Source organism: Lissotriton vulgaris, chromosome 3_1, assembly GCF_964263255.1.
Source record: "Lissotriton vulgaris chromosome 3_1, aLisVul1.2, whole genome shotgun sequence".
NCBI lineage: Eukaryota > Metazoa > Chordata > Amphibia > Caudata > Salamandridae > Lissotriton > Lissotriton vulgaris.
This window is the reverse complement of record NC_141689.1, coordinates 1102803123-1102824403: the sequence shown is the minus strand read 5'-3', so window position 1 is coordinate 1102824403 and position 21281 is coordinate 1102803123. Positions and strand designations below refer to the sequence as shown.

Sequence of the window (21281 nt, the reverse complement as noted above, 5' to 3'; positions counted from 1 at the left end):
TCTCTCACTCTTTTGGGACCTTTTGTACCTCTTCTTTCTCACCCTTTGTAGTCTGCCTGTGCTCTGCTCCTCTGCTTTTGGTGTTTATGCCCGCTTTCTCTGTCTGTGTGCCACCTTCAGCTCCCCTTTCCTGCCCTCTCTGCGCCCCTTCCCTAATGCACTCACGCCTTACCTGATCTTCACACCTCTCACTCCTTCCTGCTCTCCTGACGACTGCGCAGCTCCCCAGCCCTACCCACCGCATCCTTGGCTCCACAACTCTCGGAGGACAAACTTAATGGTGGTCACAGTGTGGTCACAGCGAAGACACAGAGGACACGCCACTGGAGTGCTAAAGGCAAACCTGTCTGCGACTGTCTGCTTCAAGCTCCACAAACCCAGGCCTGACCTATCCCCAGCTAAACTCAGCAGCGCTCCTCCATACTCTCAACCCGAGACGCCTGTTTCCAAACTACTGCTGCACTACCTATACCCAGCACACAACCCACTCCCTCTAGTAAACACGTACTCTCAGACACAATGGCATGCATGGTCCTCTACCACCACTCAACGGAAATCTGCGACCTAGTGGATAACAATGCCCCAGACTTCCTCTTCCTTACGGAGAATTGGCTGACCTTAACAATGGCACCCTGCATCACCATAGCCATCCTAATTGGATACAAGATGGCAAGACAAAACTGCCAGCACAGACCCAGAGGAGGGATTGCTTTAATTTTAAAGGAAGCCATCAAATCACTGAAAATCTCCCTATGCTTAGAACCCTCATCTACCATTCACTCGAACCATAAGCAAACTTCACCAACAACATTGCAGATTTTGTCACACCTCTCACCATCGATCCAAAGAATACATCCTTCTAGAAGATCTCCTTCATCACGTGGAATATCAGACGAACCCCAACTGAGGCACACTCTTCGAAAGCCTAGGGAACCTCGGACTGATGCAACACATCACCAGACCCACACAACCCACCAGACACACCCTTGAACATGTTTTCACCTCTCTCAATGGTTTAAAGGTCAGAGCAGGTATGCCACTCACTTGAACCAACCACATCATTGTCCCCTTCCACATCAACACTCCATACAACAAAAGAACTGCCAGTACTGGTCAGATCGCCCAGCCCCATTGTCCAAGCACGAAACCTTAGACAACAAACTTGACATCAACTCTGTTGTCACTACCTGTTTCCATATTCTGAGGATGTGTGCCAAATCTACAAGTAGCTACCAGATAACACCAGGAAAACAGTTGCACAGGCCTTCATAACCAGCAGACTTGACTATGGCATTGCACTATATGCTGAAATCATCAAACAGCTCCTGAAGAGATTCCAAACCAACCAGACTGCAGTGACCAGATTCATCCTCAACCTACCACGGCACACCCACATTACACTACACCTAAGGATACTCCACTGGCTCCCCATATGCAAACGCAGGCAATTCAAACTCCTCACACAAACATACAAAACTCAAAAGCCGCATACACTTCCACCAATCCACAAGACATCTTACTCAGGGAACTCTCACTGGCACACTCACCCCGCATGCACAAATGCAGCAAAGTTGGTCGAGCCTACTTAATCATCTCCCCCAAAGCATGGAACGGCCTCCCACTGCACATTGGAGCCTCCTCATCATTTCTAGAGTTCAGCAAGAAGCTGAAAGCCTGACTTTTCAAATAATCTCTAGGGATATCCCCATCCATTCACCTGTGATGCCCCTGGATACCCTCATGGGTGATGAGCACGCTATACAAATCTGCATGATATATAATGTAAGCTACCACTCTACCAATATTTTAACTTTATCAATGTTTCTTGATGTTTAGGCTTCAAGAGTAGAGACAGCGTCCCGCAGATAGTAACCGACTACTTGAGAAAGAAGTTTAAACTGGATGAACTTATTACTCACACTTTACCATTTGAGCAGATCAATGAAGGATTTGAACTGTTGCGTGGCGGAAAGTGGTAAGTTCATCTTCAATGGAAAGAGCAGCGTGAGTACATAGTTCATTACTGTTAGAGGGCACATCAATAAAAATGAAATGCATTATGAAGAATGTCTTGGAGTTCAAGTTTTTATTAAAATGTCACTAGATGCCGATTTTTAAATATTCAGCAACTTACGACTTCCGTGAATACTTCCGATCCAAGTAATGCTCACAGGAAAAGACTGAAGCCATGTGAGGGCCAGCTTCCACTTTGAGTAAAGCTGTCTCAGTGCACATTATCTCACAAGCAGGTTCACTCTAAAATACATAAGACAGCCACTTCTAATACTATTAAAGGGTTCCCGATTTCAAGGCAGCTGCTGATGCCCTCAATTTGGAGCATCAATTGGCATTTTGATAGCCTATAGAATACTGTTGTAGTCCATCAAGTGTAATTAATTGCATCTCAGTTCTGTGCTTGAAAATGGCATGGAATTGAATCACATTTCACACCAATGTGTGTAACAGCACAATTCTGTAAGCAAATGTAATTGTGTCTGTCACTGGCAGGGGCAGTGGCACCTTCTTTGTTTTTGATGCAGAGCTCCTCTAGGGGAGAAGAGACGAAGGAAGAGGATCTCAGTAGTCTGATACTACGAGTACATAAGACCAGTACACACAGACATGTGGTGCATGTGTGGTTTCTTCAATGTGCCTTAAAAGTAACTGTGTGTAGGTGCATGCATCTGTGTGTGTTTGCGTGTGTGCGCGTGCGTCTGTGGTTCTGTATATGTGACAGAAGTGAGAGAAGGGACTCATCTGCCAATTAAAGGATTTTTACTGGGACAGAGGGTGATGAAAACATGTTTTTACCTTTTTTTCTGACAAGAGCTTGATCCAGCTTCCAGACCCACATTCTCATCCTCTCACCGAGACCCTGCCCTTGAAAATACATACGATGCATTGACCCAAGCTGGACAGTGAACACATGCAATGTGTCAGTGTCTGTGCATGTCCCTGCGACTACCTCTTACTCTCCCTGCCTTCTGTGTTGGGCTTTCAGACTGAGGGGCATATTACCAAGGGCCTTATCTCCGCTTTAGCGGGAATTTTTCCCGCTAAAGCGGCGATAATTTTATCGCCCTATTACCTAGCTGTCGCTAACACCAGTTAGCGGCAGCTAGAAGGAGATAGCGATCATCTTGGGGCCAGCTTTGCATGTCAGCGATATTTATCGCTAATGACATGCAAAGCGGGCGTGCCAAGATGTTAGCGACTGGAAACAGTTACTAACATCGCTATCTCCTATTACCTACTTTTGGAAATATTCGCGCTAAGCGCGAATATCTCCAAAAACTAACGCCTGCCCAGAGCTGTTCTTAGCCATGTTATCCAATGGTAGGTGGATAACATGGCTAAGAGCATTAGCTCGGTAATGCATGAATATCGCTGACTTTTCAGCGATATTCATGCATTTCGGCCGATTTTTATCGCTTTGGAGATAAACCTTGATAATAGCAAGGTTTATCTGCGATAAAAATCGGCAGAGCTCGGCGATAATTATATTGCCGCTAAGCCAACATAGCGATAATCATCGCTAGTTGTTGGTAATATGCCCCTGGGTGCTTCTGCAAAGACCTCTCCTTGCTTAAGGATTCAGAGAGCTAAATGATGCCGCCTATGAGAGGCCTATTTCCACATCAAGTGATAGGGTGAGTCCCCTTTTCAACCCTGGAACTGGCTGTCTGGCAGTACATCCATGTCTTGGGGAAGCACTACAAATATGCTAGATTGGCTTTTACTAAACTGGGAAGATGAGAGTCCAAGAGGAATGTGCATGCCACTGTGCATGTCCTTGGCTGTGCTTGTATTTGTGTATGTGTCTGTTAGAGGGGTTGTCTGCCTTTATATCCTTATTTGTGCTCTTTGTACATAAATGTACACGTGAGTTCTGATAGAAGGATGTTTATACGAGATATCACTAACATGATAGGGACTATCAGATGGAGTATCTGCTGGCCACTTCATCATACTATGGGAGTTCTGGAACAACTTAAGGGACTATGGTCCAGATGTTCGAAATTCTCATTTAGCTTTTCCTAATAAACAATTCTATAGGAATCGCTATTTAGGAACTGCAAAATGAAATGTAAAAAATTAGCAATTTCCTAAAAGCGATGCCTACACTGTAGGAATCGCTTTTAGGAAATCGTGAATAGTCAATGATACATCATTCATACCTATGGGCCAAATAGGGAATACAAATGCAAGGGTGTCTCGGGCCTTACGGCCCCAATGGAGGCAAACCAAAATTCGTAGTGCACATGTAAGTGCACATATGTCCTAGGGGCATTTATGCGCTTCATGTCACAGTAAAAAATGTATGCATGGTTACCACCGACTTTGAGTGGTTGGTAATAGCATTTCCTAAATGAACAATTCAAATTTAGAAAATGCTTTGTACATGTGCTTTAGGAATCACAAATAAATAATCCTAATTTGCGTTTCCTAAATTGCAGTCACAATTTACGCTTTCTTTTGGGTAGAAAAAGCAATATCCAGACTGTTTTTGGCATTTGTACATACAAAAAGGCTGTTTTGCGTTTCTTAATGACCCAAAATTGCAATTCGGCCCGTTATGGAATGAAAAAAGCTTTCGTACATGTTATGTTATAAAAATGTATTACGCGCACGGTTACTTATGAGTGTTCCGGCGCGGAACCATCGGGGTGTAACAGTTTTAATCAGATAAATAAGTATGTTTTTAATTTTTTTTTTTAAAGCTGCTAGATCCTGGATGGACCGCAGGACCAAGGAAGGGCATTCTATGCAGCCGTTGCTTTGACTGAGAAAGAGCTGCCCCCCATCCTCTGATGCTTGAAGGGAGGTACTTGAGCAAGGTAGAGGGACGAGGAGCGTAAAGGGCGCGTAGGAACATAAGAGACAATACAACTCTGCAGATAGAGTGGGCCACCTCCATGCAGCCCGAGATGTGCCATGATCAATATTTTAAATTTCACTCTGGTGGTTACAGGCAGCCAGTGGTATAAACGCAACTGGTTACGAACACTGTCTCTGCCAGATCGTCCTGATTACAGTCTGGCAGCAGTGTTCTGGACCACCTGTAACTTCTTTAACAGGTAGCCCGGTATGCCAGCAAAAAGGGCGTTAACATAATCCAATCGCGACAAAATCAGTGCACATATGACGGTTTGTCTGGCCGCAGCTGGGAGAAGGGGAAAGAATCTTCTAAATGATTTAAGCAGGCCAAAGCAGCCACCGGCCATCTTCTTAATGTGTACTACAAAGGAGAGATCTTCGTCAAACCAGACACAAAGATTTATTGCTGGTTTCCCAATCGAGGTCGGGCAGGGGTACGCAGAAGGCCAAAGCTGCTCTCTGAAGTTTGAAGGAAATGTACCAAACAACAGAATCTCCGCTTTCCCCTCATTACACTTATGTTGTGCCCCCGCCAGCCATTTAAATGTTGATGCGAGACAGTGTTGGGCCTGAGATACAGAGTCCGCCCCTTTGGCCCAGGTAAAAAGCAACTGCGTATCATCCGCATAGGCCATCACCTTAGCTCCTAACTCCTCTGCTAAACATATCAGAGGAGTCATATAGATGTTGAACAAAAGGGGAATAAGGGAGGAACCCTGCGGGACACCAGTTGTAACTGGCTGAGGAAGGGATGAAGATGGTGGAATCCAGATCTGCTCGGAGCGCCCTTCTAAAAAAGAGCAAATCTAACCCCACACAGCACCCGACACGCCAATCCTGGCCAGTCGAAACAAAAGCAATGGATGTTGGACCGTATCGAACGCCGCCGAGAGGTCGAGCAGAATAAGCGCCGCCCTCCCGCCAACACCCAGACAGTCCTGTATAGCCTCTGCCACCTCAACCAGAACTGTTTCAGTGCCTTTGCAATGAGCGAAATCCAGATTGCGCTGGATGTAAAAGCGCTTTCCTCTCCACAAACTCGGTGAGCTGGTTAGATACAACCTTCTCACACACTTTAGCCAAGGTAGGGAGAAGGGAAATGGGCCTATAGTTCCCTGGGCAAAGGGGGTCTAATGTCTGCTTTTTCAAAAGGGGCCGAATCTTAGCCTCCTTCCAGGCCAAAGGGAGCCTCGCTTTCCGGAGGGAAAGATTAATGATGGCGTTAACTTCTACATTAACGACCTCTGCTACTGCTGCCAGCATCCTAGCAGGGCAGGGGTCTAACGGGGAACCTGATTTTAAGCCTTTAAGAATTTTAAAACATTCCAATGGGCCAACAGGCCTAAATTCGGACAATGCTCCTCCAGTGGCTCCAGAGGTAAGTGCTGCTTGGGGTGAAGGTTGATTGGATGGCTAAAATCTTATCTCTAAAAGAGTTAGAAAGAGTATTACACCACGAAGGTGAAGATGGCATCACACTTGTTCGGGCAGCGGGAGATATAAAGCTTTGGACAATCGCATACATTTCCCTGGAGTTAATATTGGCAGCTTCAATGCAATCTGAGTAGAATTGCCTTTTAGCCGTCTTGATGGCTGCATAATATAGCTTCTGCTTATCTCTAAACTTGCTCTTCTCCAGAGGACAGTAGCCACTCCTTCTCCACATTCGTTCAAGAATTTTACATTTGTGCGTCAGGCCTTTGAGCGAGGGATTAAACCAAGGTTTAGATGGAGATTCTCTAGCTGGCCTGATTGAGCGAGGGGGGGCCACGGCTGCAACTGCAGTTGAGACCCAGATAGAAAAACCCTCAACTTGGTCCTCAAGCTCACCTACCAGATTAGGTTTAGAGGCGGCCAAGGCCAAATTAGATGCAGAGGAGTCAATTTTGCCAAAGGCTGATTTATAACCCGGTGCACCAAAGGCTCAGCCTTAGACACTTCCCAAGAAGAGTAGGATATAAAATGGTCCAACCAGGTGACTGGAATAGGGTCCTTTAGCTGAATCAGAAAATTAGTACAAATGGGATCAAGAATATGTCCCCCTTGATGAGTAGAGAGGCAGACACGTTGGTTAATCTGGGCCAACTAGATCCCATCAAGCAGGACTTGAGTATCTTTATTATCTGCCTGGTCCAGATGTATATTCAGATCACCCAGAACCATAAAGTGTGCAAATCTGACCGCCCTGGTGGTAATTGCATCACCCAAATCCCGCAGAAAAGGGCCCTCTGAGCCCGGAGGCCTATAGATCAGTAGGCCTCCAAGAGTGAAGTGCGCAGACAATCGGATACTAAAGTCTAGAGCTTCACAGCTACCCCAGAAGGAAACCTCTTCTCTGCGAAGTTCCTACTTATTATTGTATATAATAGCAACGTCCCAGTGGACGGTCAACTCGGGAGATTTTGTAACCCTGAGGCATTGCTAGAGTCACAATCAGGTCAGAGGAGGTGTCAAGCCAAATTTCTGTCAGGAACAGTAAATCCAGTGAATGATCCTCTATAAGTTCAAAGACTTCAGCATAGTGTTTCCTGGGAGAGCGCACATTAATCAAGGCAGCCCGGACTAGAAAAGCCTGTGGCCGCTGATCGAATATATGGTCAATCTCATTAGGAGCACCTTGGCCCATTGACAGTTGAAACCCACAGATATGGCAGCCGTGATTAGATGTCTCAGTCAGATCCCAACGCCCTGCCTGACATTGCTGTGTAGAGTCAAGAGCCTGTAGCGCACCCACCCTATACCTTCTTCCGGTGCCTGGAGGTTCCCGGGCAGCGTGGCTGGTGCAGGGTGCTTCCGGGGCGCTGACGGGCGCTGACGGGCGCAGATTGGCTTGCCTTAGGCGTGATTTCGGCGTGCCCGGAGAGCACGCATTTAACTAACCACTGGTGCACGAGAAACTAGACCGCCACCTCAACAAGATTGCGGATCCTCTTGACACCAGGGAGAAACAGGAAGTGTGCTGCTGAGGTAAGGGAATTGTGCAAATAGGCAGTTTGTTTTATAGTGGAAGTATGCGGGATCGTGCGAACACTTCACTTTTAAAAATCATCTATCTCCAGCAAAAGCAACAAAAGCATAAAAGCAAATTGAATAGTTCGTTTTTAAAAAGGTAGCGTCATTTAGCTACAGCCCGGAGCGAGTGCGAGGTAGACCAACCCCCTATGGCACTGATCTCCAACTGGCACACATTGAAATAACCCCTGGTGCACGAGAAACTAGACAGCCACCTCAACAAGATGGCGGATCCTCTTGGCACCTGGGAGAAACAGGAAGTGTGATGCTGAGGTAGATGAACTGTTCAAATAGGCTATTTGTTTTATAGTGCAAGTATGCGGGATCGTGTGAACAGTCCACTTTTAGAAATCATCTATCTCCAGCAAAAGCAACAAAAGCATAAAAGCAAATAGAATAGTTAGTTTTTTAAAAGTTAGCGTCATTTAGCAACAGCCCGGAGCGAGTGCGAGGTAGACCAACCCCTAAGGCCTTGTACATCTGTCCCCAACTGAATAAAGGGGACTTTGTCAACATCTTGTGGTGACGTTTAATATGTGGCGGTCACCCCAGCAAAAGATCAACATCCGTAGGCATTGAGCCGAGATCTCTGGCATAGGTGGGCCACCCACAGCTGGCATACAAATGCTATTGCTGCAATAGGTGGGTGATCCATTGGCATAAAAGGTGGACAGCCCTGGAAACTAATTCTGGTATCTGGTGGCCACCCATGGTGTTATGTTACCTTTACCGCGCTGCCTTTAAAACGTGGGTCTTTACCATGCAGACCTTATAGCCCAAGCAAGTATCACAGAAGACATTTCCAGCATGGACCTTATCACACAGGTAAGATATATATATTTTTTAAATGATTTAAGCAATTGTTTATGTGGACATTTATATATATTTATATGTTATGTTAATGTTAATGGGCATTTGTAGAGCGCACTTTCACCGGGTGGCTTCATGGCGCTAAATAGACTGAGTGACTACCAGAAAGAAAATGTAATTATATGCTTGCACAAACAACCAGGTATTAAGAAGGCCTCTGAACTTAAAAACTAAATATATAAAAACTGTTTATATGGCAAATTAAAAAGAAACTAATAGAGAGAAGTTTTGAAATGTAAAAGAATCAAGGAAGTATTCTAATTTGTTTGTTACTCGTATTTACGTGTGAAGGAACAAAAGTATAGAAACAACAGCACCAGGAAGAGGGAGAAACAGGGAGTGGGTGATGGGGGGAGATGGGCACAATGGCCCACATGTACAATGAAGTACAGCATAAGTATAGACAAAGAATGGCCAAAATGAAACACACCAACAAGGAGCATAAGTCACACAGCCTGGCAACATCACACCACTGAATGAGCATAGAAGTGAAAACCATGCTGCATTCATACAGGATGTGTAGAAAGGCCGGTCATGCGTGTTGTGGGATGTCTGCGACCGTGGTCATCATGGATGAGATGCGCTGCCCATAGCATGTGGGGGGATACACTGTGTGTTATGTTGCCAAACAGCTGCTCCTCCCTCGCCCCAACCCTTTTGTGCGGTGTGCTTTTGTATCCTGTGCACTCGTACGGCACAGCATTGTAATGTCTATTCCGGCATGTCCTGCCGCATTCGAACTACACCATGAGAGTGCCGTTTGGTGGTGGTGTATCCCACTTTACAACATCGTCTGCTCCGGCCCTTGTGACAGGCCACACCAGAACACAGAGACACACTTACCGCACTTCCTGCACACGGACATGTCTGAGACACCCCGTTTCCCTTGCTGGATAGGCACACCCTTGTGGTGACCTGTGGATGGCTGACTAGCACACGTGCGTTGTGCTTGCAGGAGGATGCGTGCATAGCTACATGTCGAGGGTCACTGCCAACGCTAAGGTGACATGGTAACCTCCGCTGAAGACAGCACCCTGTGATATTTCAGGGCCTGTGCCCATCGTGCTAATACAATGCCCACACGGACACAGTTGCTCAGATGGGGGCTTGGGGGGCGTTGGCAGTCCTGGGGTTGTTGCGATGAGTCTTTTGGCCCTCATGGGTATCCCTGTATCGTGATCATTGACTCTACGGCACGTGTGGATGTTCTGGAGTGGCTCTTGGCTTTGTTTCCTTTCATGCTGCAGGTAGTCATCCCGCTTAACACCAGCAGAAAGCAGGTGCAAAATTCCTGGTGGTAACATGGGTTATCGCCGGAATTAATTTCGCATTGCAATTGTGAAAGTTGTGATGTCATTTTTTCGTGTGCAGAACAATATACGAACTGGGCAGTGTATCCCATCAAGATGCAGCACCAGACACACTATTCCTAATCAATATAAATACAATGAGATTTCTTCATTGATTTTGTGTGTCCACTGTAAGTGGAGGCACTACCTATGTGCAATTCAAAACAGTATTTTAGTATTTTGAATAAATCGCAAAGTTGCACCTCGTGTCTTTTTGCACGGGACAGCTAATCTGCATTTCATTATCAGCACCTTAATGCAACCAAAGTTGAGATAAACATAACACAGTATTCAGAAGTTGGTGCAAACTGCAGAGATCACCAGTATTCCCGCGATAAGTTCTCCAAAATTTAACACCATGGTGGATACTAGCAAATAACAGCAATACGAACAAGAAAGAGTCAAACAGCAGTTAAGAAAACAACCGAAAAGGTTAATAATTTTTTTTTGTCAAACTTTTTATTTATAAATATATATAAACCATTTTTATTTTTTTTAATTAATATATATATACAAAAAAAACCAATAAACAAAATTTAACAAACATAATAGAAAAGAACAAGGTGTAAGAGTGTTGCAGGGACCATGGATGTCGACAACAGAGCCTGGAAAAAAAAGCACAAAATAAGGACGTGTGTAATGCGCATATCAAAGGACAGAGAGAGAGAAACAGAGAAGGAAAAACAAGTCAGAGAGAAAAAGAGAGGGAATGAAAGAAAGGGAGTGAGGAAGGGAGCGGGAGATAGAAGGAAAGGAATGAAGAGAGTGAGAAAGAGAGAGACTGTCGCATCTGCGAATCCATGAGCAAATAATTACCCGGTGCCGATCTCAGATGTGTTGCTGAGTCCTGAGTGGGGGAGACCACATCAGATTCTATGCGGATCTTATATATGTTGTTGAGTCCTGAGTCCTGAATGGCAGAGACCACATTAGCTGTTCCTGCGTCCGGCAGATCTCACACATGTTGCTAAGTCCTGAGTCATCAATGGAGGAGATCACCTCGGTGTTTGGTGCCGCTAAGCCTGCGAAACTCAAGTTTGTGCCACATGGTGGTAGGCTACTGATGGGCACATGAGTTTGGGTTGGTACTAACCCTATGCATATGAAGTCTGTGCCAAGGGGATGGTAGGCCACTGACGGCCATACAGCTGAGGGTGCGACTAAACTTCTGCAAAACTTTTCATGGACTTTTTATGGTTGAGACCCGTGGAGCGTTCGCCAGCTAGTCAGCACCGGCAATAAAGGTTGTGACGCTGTCTATCTTTTAAATTTGCGTGGTCACATGGCATGTGCCTCATGTGCCGGATGGGTGTGGTGTGTCTGCATACCTGCCCTCAGGGAGTGACCGTTAGATGTTGAGAACTAGACCACTGACCTGCACACCAACAGCGAGTATGCTTGCGACAGGTAACTATGTGGGGCCAACGTTGGAATGTAATTGGAGTGGTGTGGTGTAGCGCGGCGTGGCATAGCGTGGTGTACGACGGAGCAGGGCAGGGATAGACACAATGATGCGGACGGCTCGTAGTACTGCATCTGGGAGTCGAGCGGACGGGCTGCAGCTGGCCCTCTGCCAGCCTGGGTCCGAACTGTTCATAACTCACACTACATAACTACTGAAAAACATTTTGTGATTCAGTCCGTCAACTGGCATCTGTCCGTGGCATTTGGGAAAACGTATTGAAGTTATTTCTGTGAGTGATACCCCTTTGACGCTCCCTCTCCCCACATTAGCCGGTAACGTACCCTCTTCCCACATTACCAACATACCCCCAACAACTTTCTTGGGCCCGGAAGTGTCCCTGTGTGGTTGGAGAAACAAGATCCTTAGTCATGTATAGATTTACATATAAAAATGTATTTAAAGAAAAGAACAACAAATAAGACTGAAGGGAGTCTGGTGCTGTGGTCGCTGCCACGAAGTTGGGATCACTGTCATTCAGGACTCAGGACACAGTTACACATGTGGGATTGGTTTGTGTTAAATAGGGTTAGTGGTACCAGAAGCATTGAGACTGTAAGAACCTGTAATGATGGTTGATGTGGACGAGTCGCACTGGGAGCAATGTGCCTTGCCTACTGGACTGCGTCATGTGGAATCGGGACTGTATCTGAATTGTGAGGCCTGCTGACCATAGCGTAGGCCAGAGTTAGCGATGAGGAAGGGCCCACAGGCATGTGCATACGTTGGTGGCCCCACCGGCTTGCGTAGTGCTGGTTCAGTGGTACCACTTGTCAGCAGATCTTTAAATACTCCTCACTAATCGAAGGGAGTGAGGTGCTGTGGTCGCAGCCACGAAGTTGGGGTCGCTATAATTGAGGACTCAGTATCAAAAGCTTTATTCGATCATTTAAAAAAACAATCATAAAAGCACACAGAGAAATACATCAATATTACATAACAGCTATAAAATTTAAGGTAAAAAGATTCATTACCATCACTAAAGGGGAGAGATATCATATAAACAGTGTCAATTGATTTTACGAGAAGCGGTACATTCACATTTGGGTCGTAAAGTCCATACTTTTCCTGGCGGACACGGATTTCAAAATAAATGTTGCTGTAAAAAAACACACATCCAGTACATCAAGAGCAAATAAGAACCTCATGGCAGTTGCAACAGTTGACACAGAATATTTTTTAAAAAGCGGTTTAAGGTAGGCAATACGGAGATGCAGGTGCAAAGGACAAATGAGCAAAAAGTGCACAGTGCTCTGCTTCGAAGTCCCATCACATGGACAGGGGATTAACGTATGCTTTTTTGTCAGAGGGAAAGCCACCAGTCTATGAACAATGCCTAGTCTTAGTCTAGTAAGGACATACTGGTGAGATTGCTTAGTGACCACTTTTAAATACCTCGAAAAGCCATGGCTTGAAATGTTATTAGAATGGTAAAATTGATGTGTTACAAACAGGCAACTGGCTTCCCTACGTAATTTTGCTTTAACCCCCAGATAGACATGTTTAAGCTCCTGTTTTGAAATGTCGGTGGCACTGGCTGGGTCCACAAAAACATCCATGTCAAACACGTCTCTAAATGATGATATAACGTATTTGAGCCATGGGATCAGACTATATTTATCCAAGCGGAGGCAGTCGTTAATGATTCTCCTAGTGAAACCAGTTTCTTCCTTGGCCCAGATAGATCTCCAGGTCAACAATGGTCTCAATCCTATGAGATCAGTCAAAAATTCCAACCCAACTTCATGATGGACCAGCTCATTAGAGGCTGAGGGTGGGAGACAGAGAAGCCTCTTTAAAAAGTCATTTTCCGCCACTTGCAAGTCCCCGTGGCGGCAATGTCCCCATACACCCGAACCATAAAGTGCCACAGGAGCACATCTATGACGATATACATACAACATGTCATGTATACGGGACTCAGGACACACTTGTGTTAAAGAGGGTTAGTGGGCCTACGTGTCGCCGGCCTTGCATATCGAAATATGCCTCACTGACCGAAGGGAGTGTGGTGCTGTGGTTGCTGCCCGGACTTGGGGTCAGTGCGATTCAGGACTCAGGACACAATTGCACATGTGGGATCGGCTTGTGTTGAATAAAGTTAGTGGCACCACGCGTCGCCGCCGTTGCATATGTCAATATGCCTCACTGATTGAAGGGAGTCTGCTGCTGTAGTTGTCTCACGGAGTTGGGGTCACTGCTTTTCAGGAATGAGGACACAGTTACACATGTAGGATCAACTTGAGTTGAACAGAGTTAGTGGCACTACTTGTCGCCGGTCTTCCACAGTGTAGGTCAGTGGTAGTGGTGAGCAAGGGCCCATAGCCATGTGAATACATTGGTGGCACCGCCGGCCTGCGTTGTAAAGGTTCAGTGGCACCACGTGTCGCTGGCCTTCCATATGCAAATATCCTTCACTGATTGAAGGGAGTCTGGTGTTGTGGGCGCTGCCACGAAGTTGGGGTTTTAGTTGGCACCACGTGTTGCCATTCTTCCACAGTGCAGACCGGATGCAGTGGTGAGGAAAGGTTCACAGGCAGGTAACGTTGACTTGAGCTGCACAGATTGGGAGCATTTGGTCTTTTTAACCCATTATAGTCTGTTATACAGTTTACTTCGATACTAATCTTGAATTCTGAACCGTGTAAACCCAGTGTAGGGCGCAGGCAGCGATCACGATGGGCGCACAGCCATGTGGCGTTGAGTTAAGCTGCACAGTTAGTGGTACCTGGAACACTCAGTGTGTGTGCACCCTGGATGATACGTGGTCCCGGCGGGCCACACTCGGTTCAATGTCTTGCCTTGATAAGGGCACTTGGAGATGACTTATGGTGCAGTGAGTTAGTAGCACCTGAAGATTACACCGTGTGCGCATCCTGCGATGATGCGTGGGCCCGGGGGGTCGCACTGGGAGCAACGTGTCTTGCGAACTTGACTGCACCATCTGCAATCGCCACTGTATCTGAATTGTGAGCCCTGCTATCCGCAATGTAGGTCGAAGGCAGTAGTTAGCATAGACATCGAGGAATGCTTTTTGTCACTTCTTGACAAAATCAGAGGACATAGAGTACAATTCTCAGTGCAATTAATAAATCAAGCTGAATTCAAAGTGTAAACCCTGCTGTCCACAGTGTAGATCGAAGGCAGTAGTTAGCATAGACATCAAGGAATGATTTTTGTCACTTCTTCTTGAGAAAATCCGAGGACATAGAATGCAATTCTCTGTGCAATTAATAAATCAAGGCTGAATTCAAATTATGAACCCTGCTGTCCGCAGTGTACGTTGAAGGCAGTAGTCGGTACAGACATAAGCTTGAGGTACTGTGCCGCTGGGTTTGCAGGGGGCTTGTGTGGAGGAGGCCCGCAGTCATGGTGGCAGCCACGTGCCAGGGTAAGTGCCTCCGCTCTGCAGACTTGTTGGTCTTCCCAGAAGTGAACCACGCCCAGGGCCTGGCCTATTTATTCATACTCCTACGCTGGAGTGGCGTACGTTGGACCAGCCCACTCCGTTTCCACTTCTAGGGGGGGGGTGACACAGCTACATGACCGAGATGTTCCTCACTGTTTGAGGTAACATGTTTGCACCCACTGTGCACTACAGTACAAGTATCAATAGTATATCTCCACATGGAGAGGTTTATGGTTTGCATAGTTAGGTCTGTGCAGCACATCAGCTTTACACTTGGCATTGTGTGCATTATTATTCATGGGTGACTTGCCTTCATCTTATATAGTTGGTTGTCACATCTCCCAACATTCAGCTATTGTGCGGCTGAGGGGCCATGGTATTTTTGGAATGTCTGTTGTCCTTTTTTGTGCTGCCTCGTGGTAGTAAGGAGTGGTCCGGGGGGAGGTTCTGGTGGTGGTGGTGCTGGGTGTTGTGGCCTTGTTGGGTGTCAGAGGTGCATGATCCGTAGCTCTATCACTTGTTGGTCTTTACATGTGGCTGTGAGTTGGGTCTAACTCACCACACAGTAGATAGTCGGCCTCCTTACACCAGTTAAAGCTTGATGTTATTTATTACTGGTATGTCGGCTTATCGTCTGCTTTGTGGATCACATTGCAGATTTGGCTGGTTGTTGAAAATATGGGGAAGTGGTGTTTTCATGGTTTTTTGCACAGGAACGCGTACTTTGCATATCATGAGCGTTAGTTGTGGCTCTTGTTGTGGTGGTTTTGTTGGCGGAAGGTATCGATGAAAGAAGAGTGGTGAGATTTGCAGTTTTCACCAGGTTGAAAATTGTATGATAATTAGAAAAACACAGAAAAAAAAGATATGTTTAATGAACATTATAATTAGAAATTAGCATTTAAAAAACCTTTGAAATTCACTGAAAAAACCATAGGTTTAAGGTACGTTATAGTTAGAAATTAGAATTTAAAAAACCTTTGAAATTCACTGAAAAAAACATAGGTTTTACAGACGTTATAGTTAGGAATTAGCATTTAAAAAATTCTTAGAAATTCACATAAAGGTTTTGGGGACGTAATAGTTAGTTGGACATTTCAGTCATACAAAACGATTGAAATTCCGCTGTTATAGTTAGTTGAGCTAACCCCCCCGCAATGCACTGCTGATAACGTCACATATTACATCATTCATGACATGGTCAGTGACATCACTGATGACATCACTGATGACATCTCAAATTACATCACTGATGACATCATCCACCTGAAAATCTGATGCATCTCCTCACACCCTAATAGAAACCTTTGATACACCCACTCTAAAATATAGGCTACCATTTTCAAAATAATAGAGACACCAATACCAGTTACTATGTACGCACTCACTGATTCCTAGGTCTACACACACATCCACTCATTTACCCATACAGTCACTCATACCTGCAGTGACTCATCAATACAACACTATTATAGGCACTCATACACCTATACAAACACTCACACACCGCCACTCATCCAGAGTTACTCACACATCTAGTCACTCATGCAAAGAATCAAAAACACTTCTACTTACTCACCTATGCTGTTATACACACACAACCTCACTTATTCATACAGATATTAACATATACTTACTCGCTCATACAATCACTGATACAAGTACACACTCATCCATACAGCCACTCTCAGAATCACTGACTCTCACGTATAGTAATTTATATATTCCAACTCTCACATGCACTGTGTTTTAAGTATTTAGTTACTTGGACATGTTGCACTGAGATATCCATTCACTCACCAACACACCCATACAAACATTTTTCCACCCATTCAGCTATTTTCACATGCACTTTTGAACCCATACACCCATTGGATAAAGAACTCACACATCTATGCACAGAATCACACACCTACCACCCACCCACACACACACTGAGGCACCCATACAAATGCTCAGGCAACCAACCAATGACCCATATAGACACTCAGGTAGCTACTCACCAACCAATGCAGCAGCTTACACAGAAATAGACAGACTGATACAGATATTCACACAGTTTAGTCTCTAACCCATGAATTCTCTAAAATACATTTATTCACTCACTTATACAGTCAGTCAGGAACCTACTAAATCCTCCATCCAGACACTTATACACCAAGTCATTCTTCAATACACCTTTGCCAATATGTATATAAAACATATTTAAACTTGACAGAAACACACAGTCACTGGATGATGTCATCAGTCATGTCACTGACATGTCATGAATGATGTAATATGTGACATCATCAGCAGCGCATTGCGGGGGCACGAGTTATAGTTAGCTCAACTAACTATAACAGTGGAATTTCTATCGGTTTGTATGAGTGAAATGTCCAGCTAACTATAACACCCCTGAAAATATGTTTTTTAAGTGAATTTCTAAGATTTTCTAAATGCTAATTTCTCACTATAACGTACCTGAAACCTATGTTTTTTTCGGTGAATTTCAAAGGTTTTTTAAATGCTAATTTCTAACTATAACGTGCCTGAAACATATAGTTTTTACAGTGAAATTCAAAGGTTTTTCAAATGCTAGTTTCTAACTATGCCAACAGAGGTAGGACATTTGAAGAAAGAATAAAAACCACACAGAAAGAAGCAAAAGAAATACAGAAAGAAGCAACAGAAGTCCACAAAGATGAAGAAAAGTGCAGGAAGAAGCAAGGCATGTACAGAAAGAACTAACAGAGGAGCAGAAAGAGGCCTTGTTCTAAAATCATCCTGTGCCCACAACATTTTCAGACAGTTACTGGTGGTAGACTCTAACTAACCAGGCCTAGAGCCTGTGCCATGCTAAAAGACACTTAGAATACAGTGAAAACACCTACATACACTAGGGAACACTATGGCTTGGGGTACCCTGTGATTAGCATGACCTCCTCTGTTATGTTATGTTATGTCATTAGAACTTATAAAGCGCACCGCTCCCTGGGGTGTCCTGGCACTGGATCCTGGTTACCTGGGGAAAACAGTGAGCTGATTATTCGGAGAAAAGCCAGGTTTTCAAACCCTTCCGAAAGGAAATAAGATCTGGGGCATTTCTGAGATGGAACGGAAGCTCATTCCATGCTTTGGAGGCGCAGTGAAAGAAACTTCGGCCTCTCCAGTTAGTTTTCTTAAACATGGGAGTTCGAACTAGCTTAGACCCGGAGGAATGCAGGGTTCTGCCGGGGACATACCAGCTGAACCCATGTCTAAGAATCCCGTTCACTGCCTTAAAGACCACACAGAGGGCCTTAAACCGTGATCTAAGTGAGATTGGGAGCCAATGTAATTTCCTCAGCTCTCCTCTAACCGAGGCAAACCTAGCAGTGTCCAACAACAGTCTGACTGCCGCATTCTGGACCAGTTGCAACTTGTACAAGTGTTGTTTCTGTACATTGAGATAGAGGCTGTTGCAATACTCCAGGCGGGACAGAATTAAAGCCGTAACGACCGTCCTAAGGTTGCTGGCTGAGAGGAAGAGCTTTACTTTTTTTATTATCCTGAGGACCATAAAACAGGCAAAAGTCACCTGATTCACTTGGTCCCCCATTGTGAGTTTGTTATCCACCAGGACTCCTAGATTCTTGGCTTTCTTGGCTTTCCTAGAGGGTAAAGGGCAGGCTCCCAACCCTTCAGGCCACCAATCTGGTGTCAAACTTAAACACCTCCGTTTTTGCTGAATTGAGCTTCAAGCAATTAGATGACATCCAGATGGAGCTCATACATTTCTGAAACCTGTCCCCTGCTTCTCTTTCCTCTCCCTCTGTCAGTGACAACACTAAATGATTGTCATACACGTAGAAGGTGAGCTGGAACCCAAATGACCGGATGATGTTGGCCAGGGGGGCCACATAGATATTAAAAAGCGTGGGGCTCAAAGAAGAGCCCTGTGGCACCCCGCAGGGGAGCGAAAGGGGATTAGAAACATTCCCATCTAGGTCCACTGACTGGGACCTTTCAGCCAAAAAGGAGTGAAGCAATTTCCATGCTAAGCCCTTTACTCCAATATCCGAGAGCCGGTTCAGCAGGACCCCATGATGGACAGTGTCAAAAGCCGCGGATAGGTCCAATAGGATCAAGATGGTATTTCCTCCCCTATCCACGGCCTCTCTGATTTCCTTTGTAGATTTGATTAAGGCCAGCTCTGTACTGTGATAGGCTCTAAACCCAAACTGCGAGGGATCTAAAGAGTTGTTAGCCAAAATGAAGTCATCATTTGTCTATTCATTTCTTTCTCCAGTACTTTTGCTGGCAGAGGAAGTCTGGAAATCGGGCGATAGTTGTTCAGGTCCTTGGGGTCCAGCGATTGCTTCTTCAGAAGAGGGAGCACGGAGGCCTTTTTCAAGTCTCTAGGAAATGTACCAGTCCAAAGAACCAAGTTTAATAGGGGGGTCAGAGCTTCTCCGATGGCGTCAGGGATTGACTTAACAATTCTGGGGGGCAGGGGTCACTGGGAGCACCTGATTTTATGGTGAACAGCAGTTTGATCAGGTCAGTCTAGGGAGTAAAGTGATCTAGTACGCCTTTGATGGTAGTTGGACAACCTGATGCCCTAGGACCTGAGTCAATCTGTTTACCAGTGATCTGACCCACCAGAGAGGTAAAGATAATTTCGACTTTGGTTTTAAAATCGTCCGCCATCTTATTACAGAACTCTACAGTGCCCTGTTTTTTAGGGGTAGTGGATTTGGCTAGTGTACAAATCGTTTTGAACAGTTCTTTGGAATTTGATTCTGCCCTAGGTATTTGCAGGGAGAAGTACTCCTTCTTGGCTTCAAAAAGAGCTAACTTGTAGTTAGAAATACAAGATTTGTATGTCTCCTTCATCCCTGCAGAGTACCATTTCCACCAACCCCACTCTGCCGATTTACAAACTCGTTTTTTTGACCTGAGCTCATCCAAATACCAGGGTGCAGTGGGCCAGGCTCGTTTGGGGACCCTTTTTTAATAGGGACTAGCTGGTCACAAGCCTTGGTGAGCCAGGTATTTTAGGTCGATGTAGCTTCGTCCACATCCCTTGGAAGCTGGAACCTGGAACCTGGAATTCCCCAGGACATTTCCTAGTCGTTCCACATCCAGCTTACCCCAGGATCTAGTGCCTATCACGTGATTCTGTTTCAGGCCTATAGGCCGGGCCTTCCATGGTTTGATTCCACACTTGATCGCTGAATATTCAGACCAGGGAATCGGGAGGATCGTTGTCCCAGTTAGATCTTTATTGTTGGTGTATATACCATCCAAGGTATGGCCCTTTTCGTGAGTTGGCCCCTTCACCATTTGTTCCAAGCCACCACTGCCCAGGATTTGATTCAGCCTAGGCCATAGTACATAATAGGGCAGGAGGCTTAAAACTACCTATTAAAACACGCTACGGGCATGTTTGCACAGTGGTGAAGGGAGGGGGGCTGAGGTGACATGTGCAAACACGCCCTATGACCGTTTTAAGTTGGGAGATTAAGTGCCCTTGAATCCTGACGGTCCCTGGGGTCCAACTAGCCAACCAGGTACTGCCAGTAAGTGCCACAGAGCTGCGTTGCAGAGAGGTGTAAAAAGAGGCATGGCCTGGCCCACTCTGTGCAACACAGCTCTGTGGCACTTACTGGAGGTACCTGGTGGGGTTGTTGGCCCCCAGGGACCCTCAGAATTGAAGAGGAATAAATTCCCCAATTTAAAATGCACCACAGTGCGTGTTTGCACACATGTCACCCCAGGCCCCACCCCTCCCTTCACCACTGTTCAAACGCGCCCATGGAGCGTTTTATGTTGGGAGATTAAGTACCCTTCAATCCTGAGGGTCCCTGGGGTCCAACTAGCCCACAAGGTACCTCCAGTAGTCGCCACAGAGCTGCATTGCAGAGAGGTGTAAAAAGGGGCATGGCCTCTGAACACCACTCTGCAACACACCTCCCTGGCGCATACTGGAGGTACATGGTTGGCTAGTTGGCCCCCAGGGACCCTCACTATTCAAGGGGAATTTATTCCCCATTTACAACGCACCAGGGGGCGCGTTTGCACAGTGGTGAAGGGAGGGGGCGGGCCTGAGGTGACATGTGTGCAAACACGCCCTGTGGTGCATTTTAAGTTTGGGATTATTTCCTCTTCAATCCTGAGGGTCCCTGCGGACCAACTAGCCCACCAGGTACCTCCAGAAAGCGCCACTGCGCTGCATTGCAGAGAGGTGGCCCAGGCCACGCCCCTTTTTACATCACTCTGCAATGCAGCTCTGTGGTGCTTACTGGAGGTACATGGTGGGCTACTTGGAACCCAGGGA

General features: G+C 45.7%; 1 protein-coding gene across 2 annotated transcripts in view; it reads left to right on the top strand.

Annotated features, from left to right (window-relative positions):
• Positions 1 to 21281, top strand: part of LOC147727489 (alcohol dehydrogenase 1-like) — a 256534-nt gene that overhangs the window by 222690 nt on the left and 12563 nt on the right. The window contains exon 8 of one of the 2 annotated variants that reach the window (XM_086961564.1): positions 1837 to 1975. In XM_086961564.1, the coding sequence (XP_086817690.1) occupies positions 1837 to 1975 (139 nt within the window). Of the gene's footprint in view, positions 1 to 1836; positions 1980 to 21281 lie in introns of those variants that run through there. The other variant, XM_086961565.1, reaches the window with a different exon arrangement.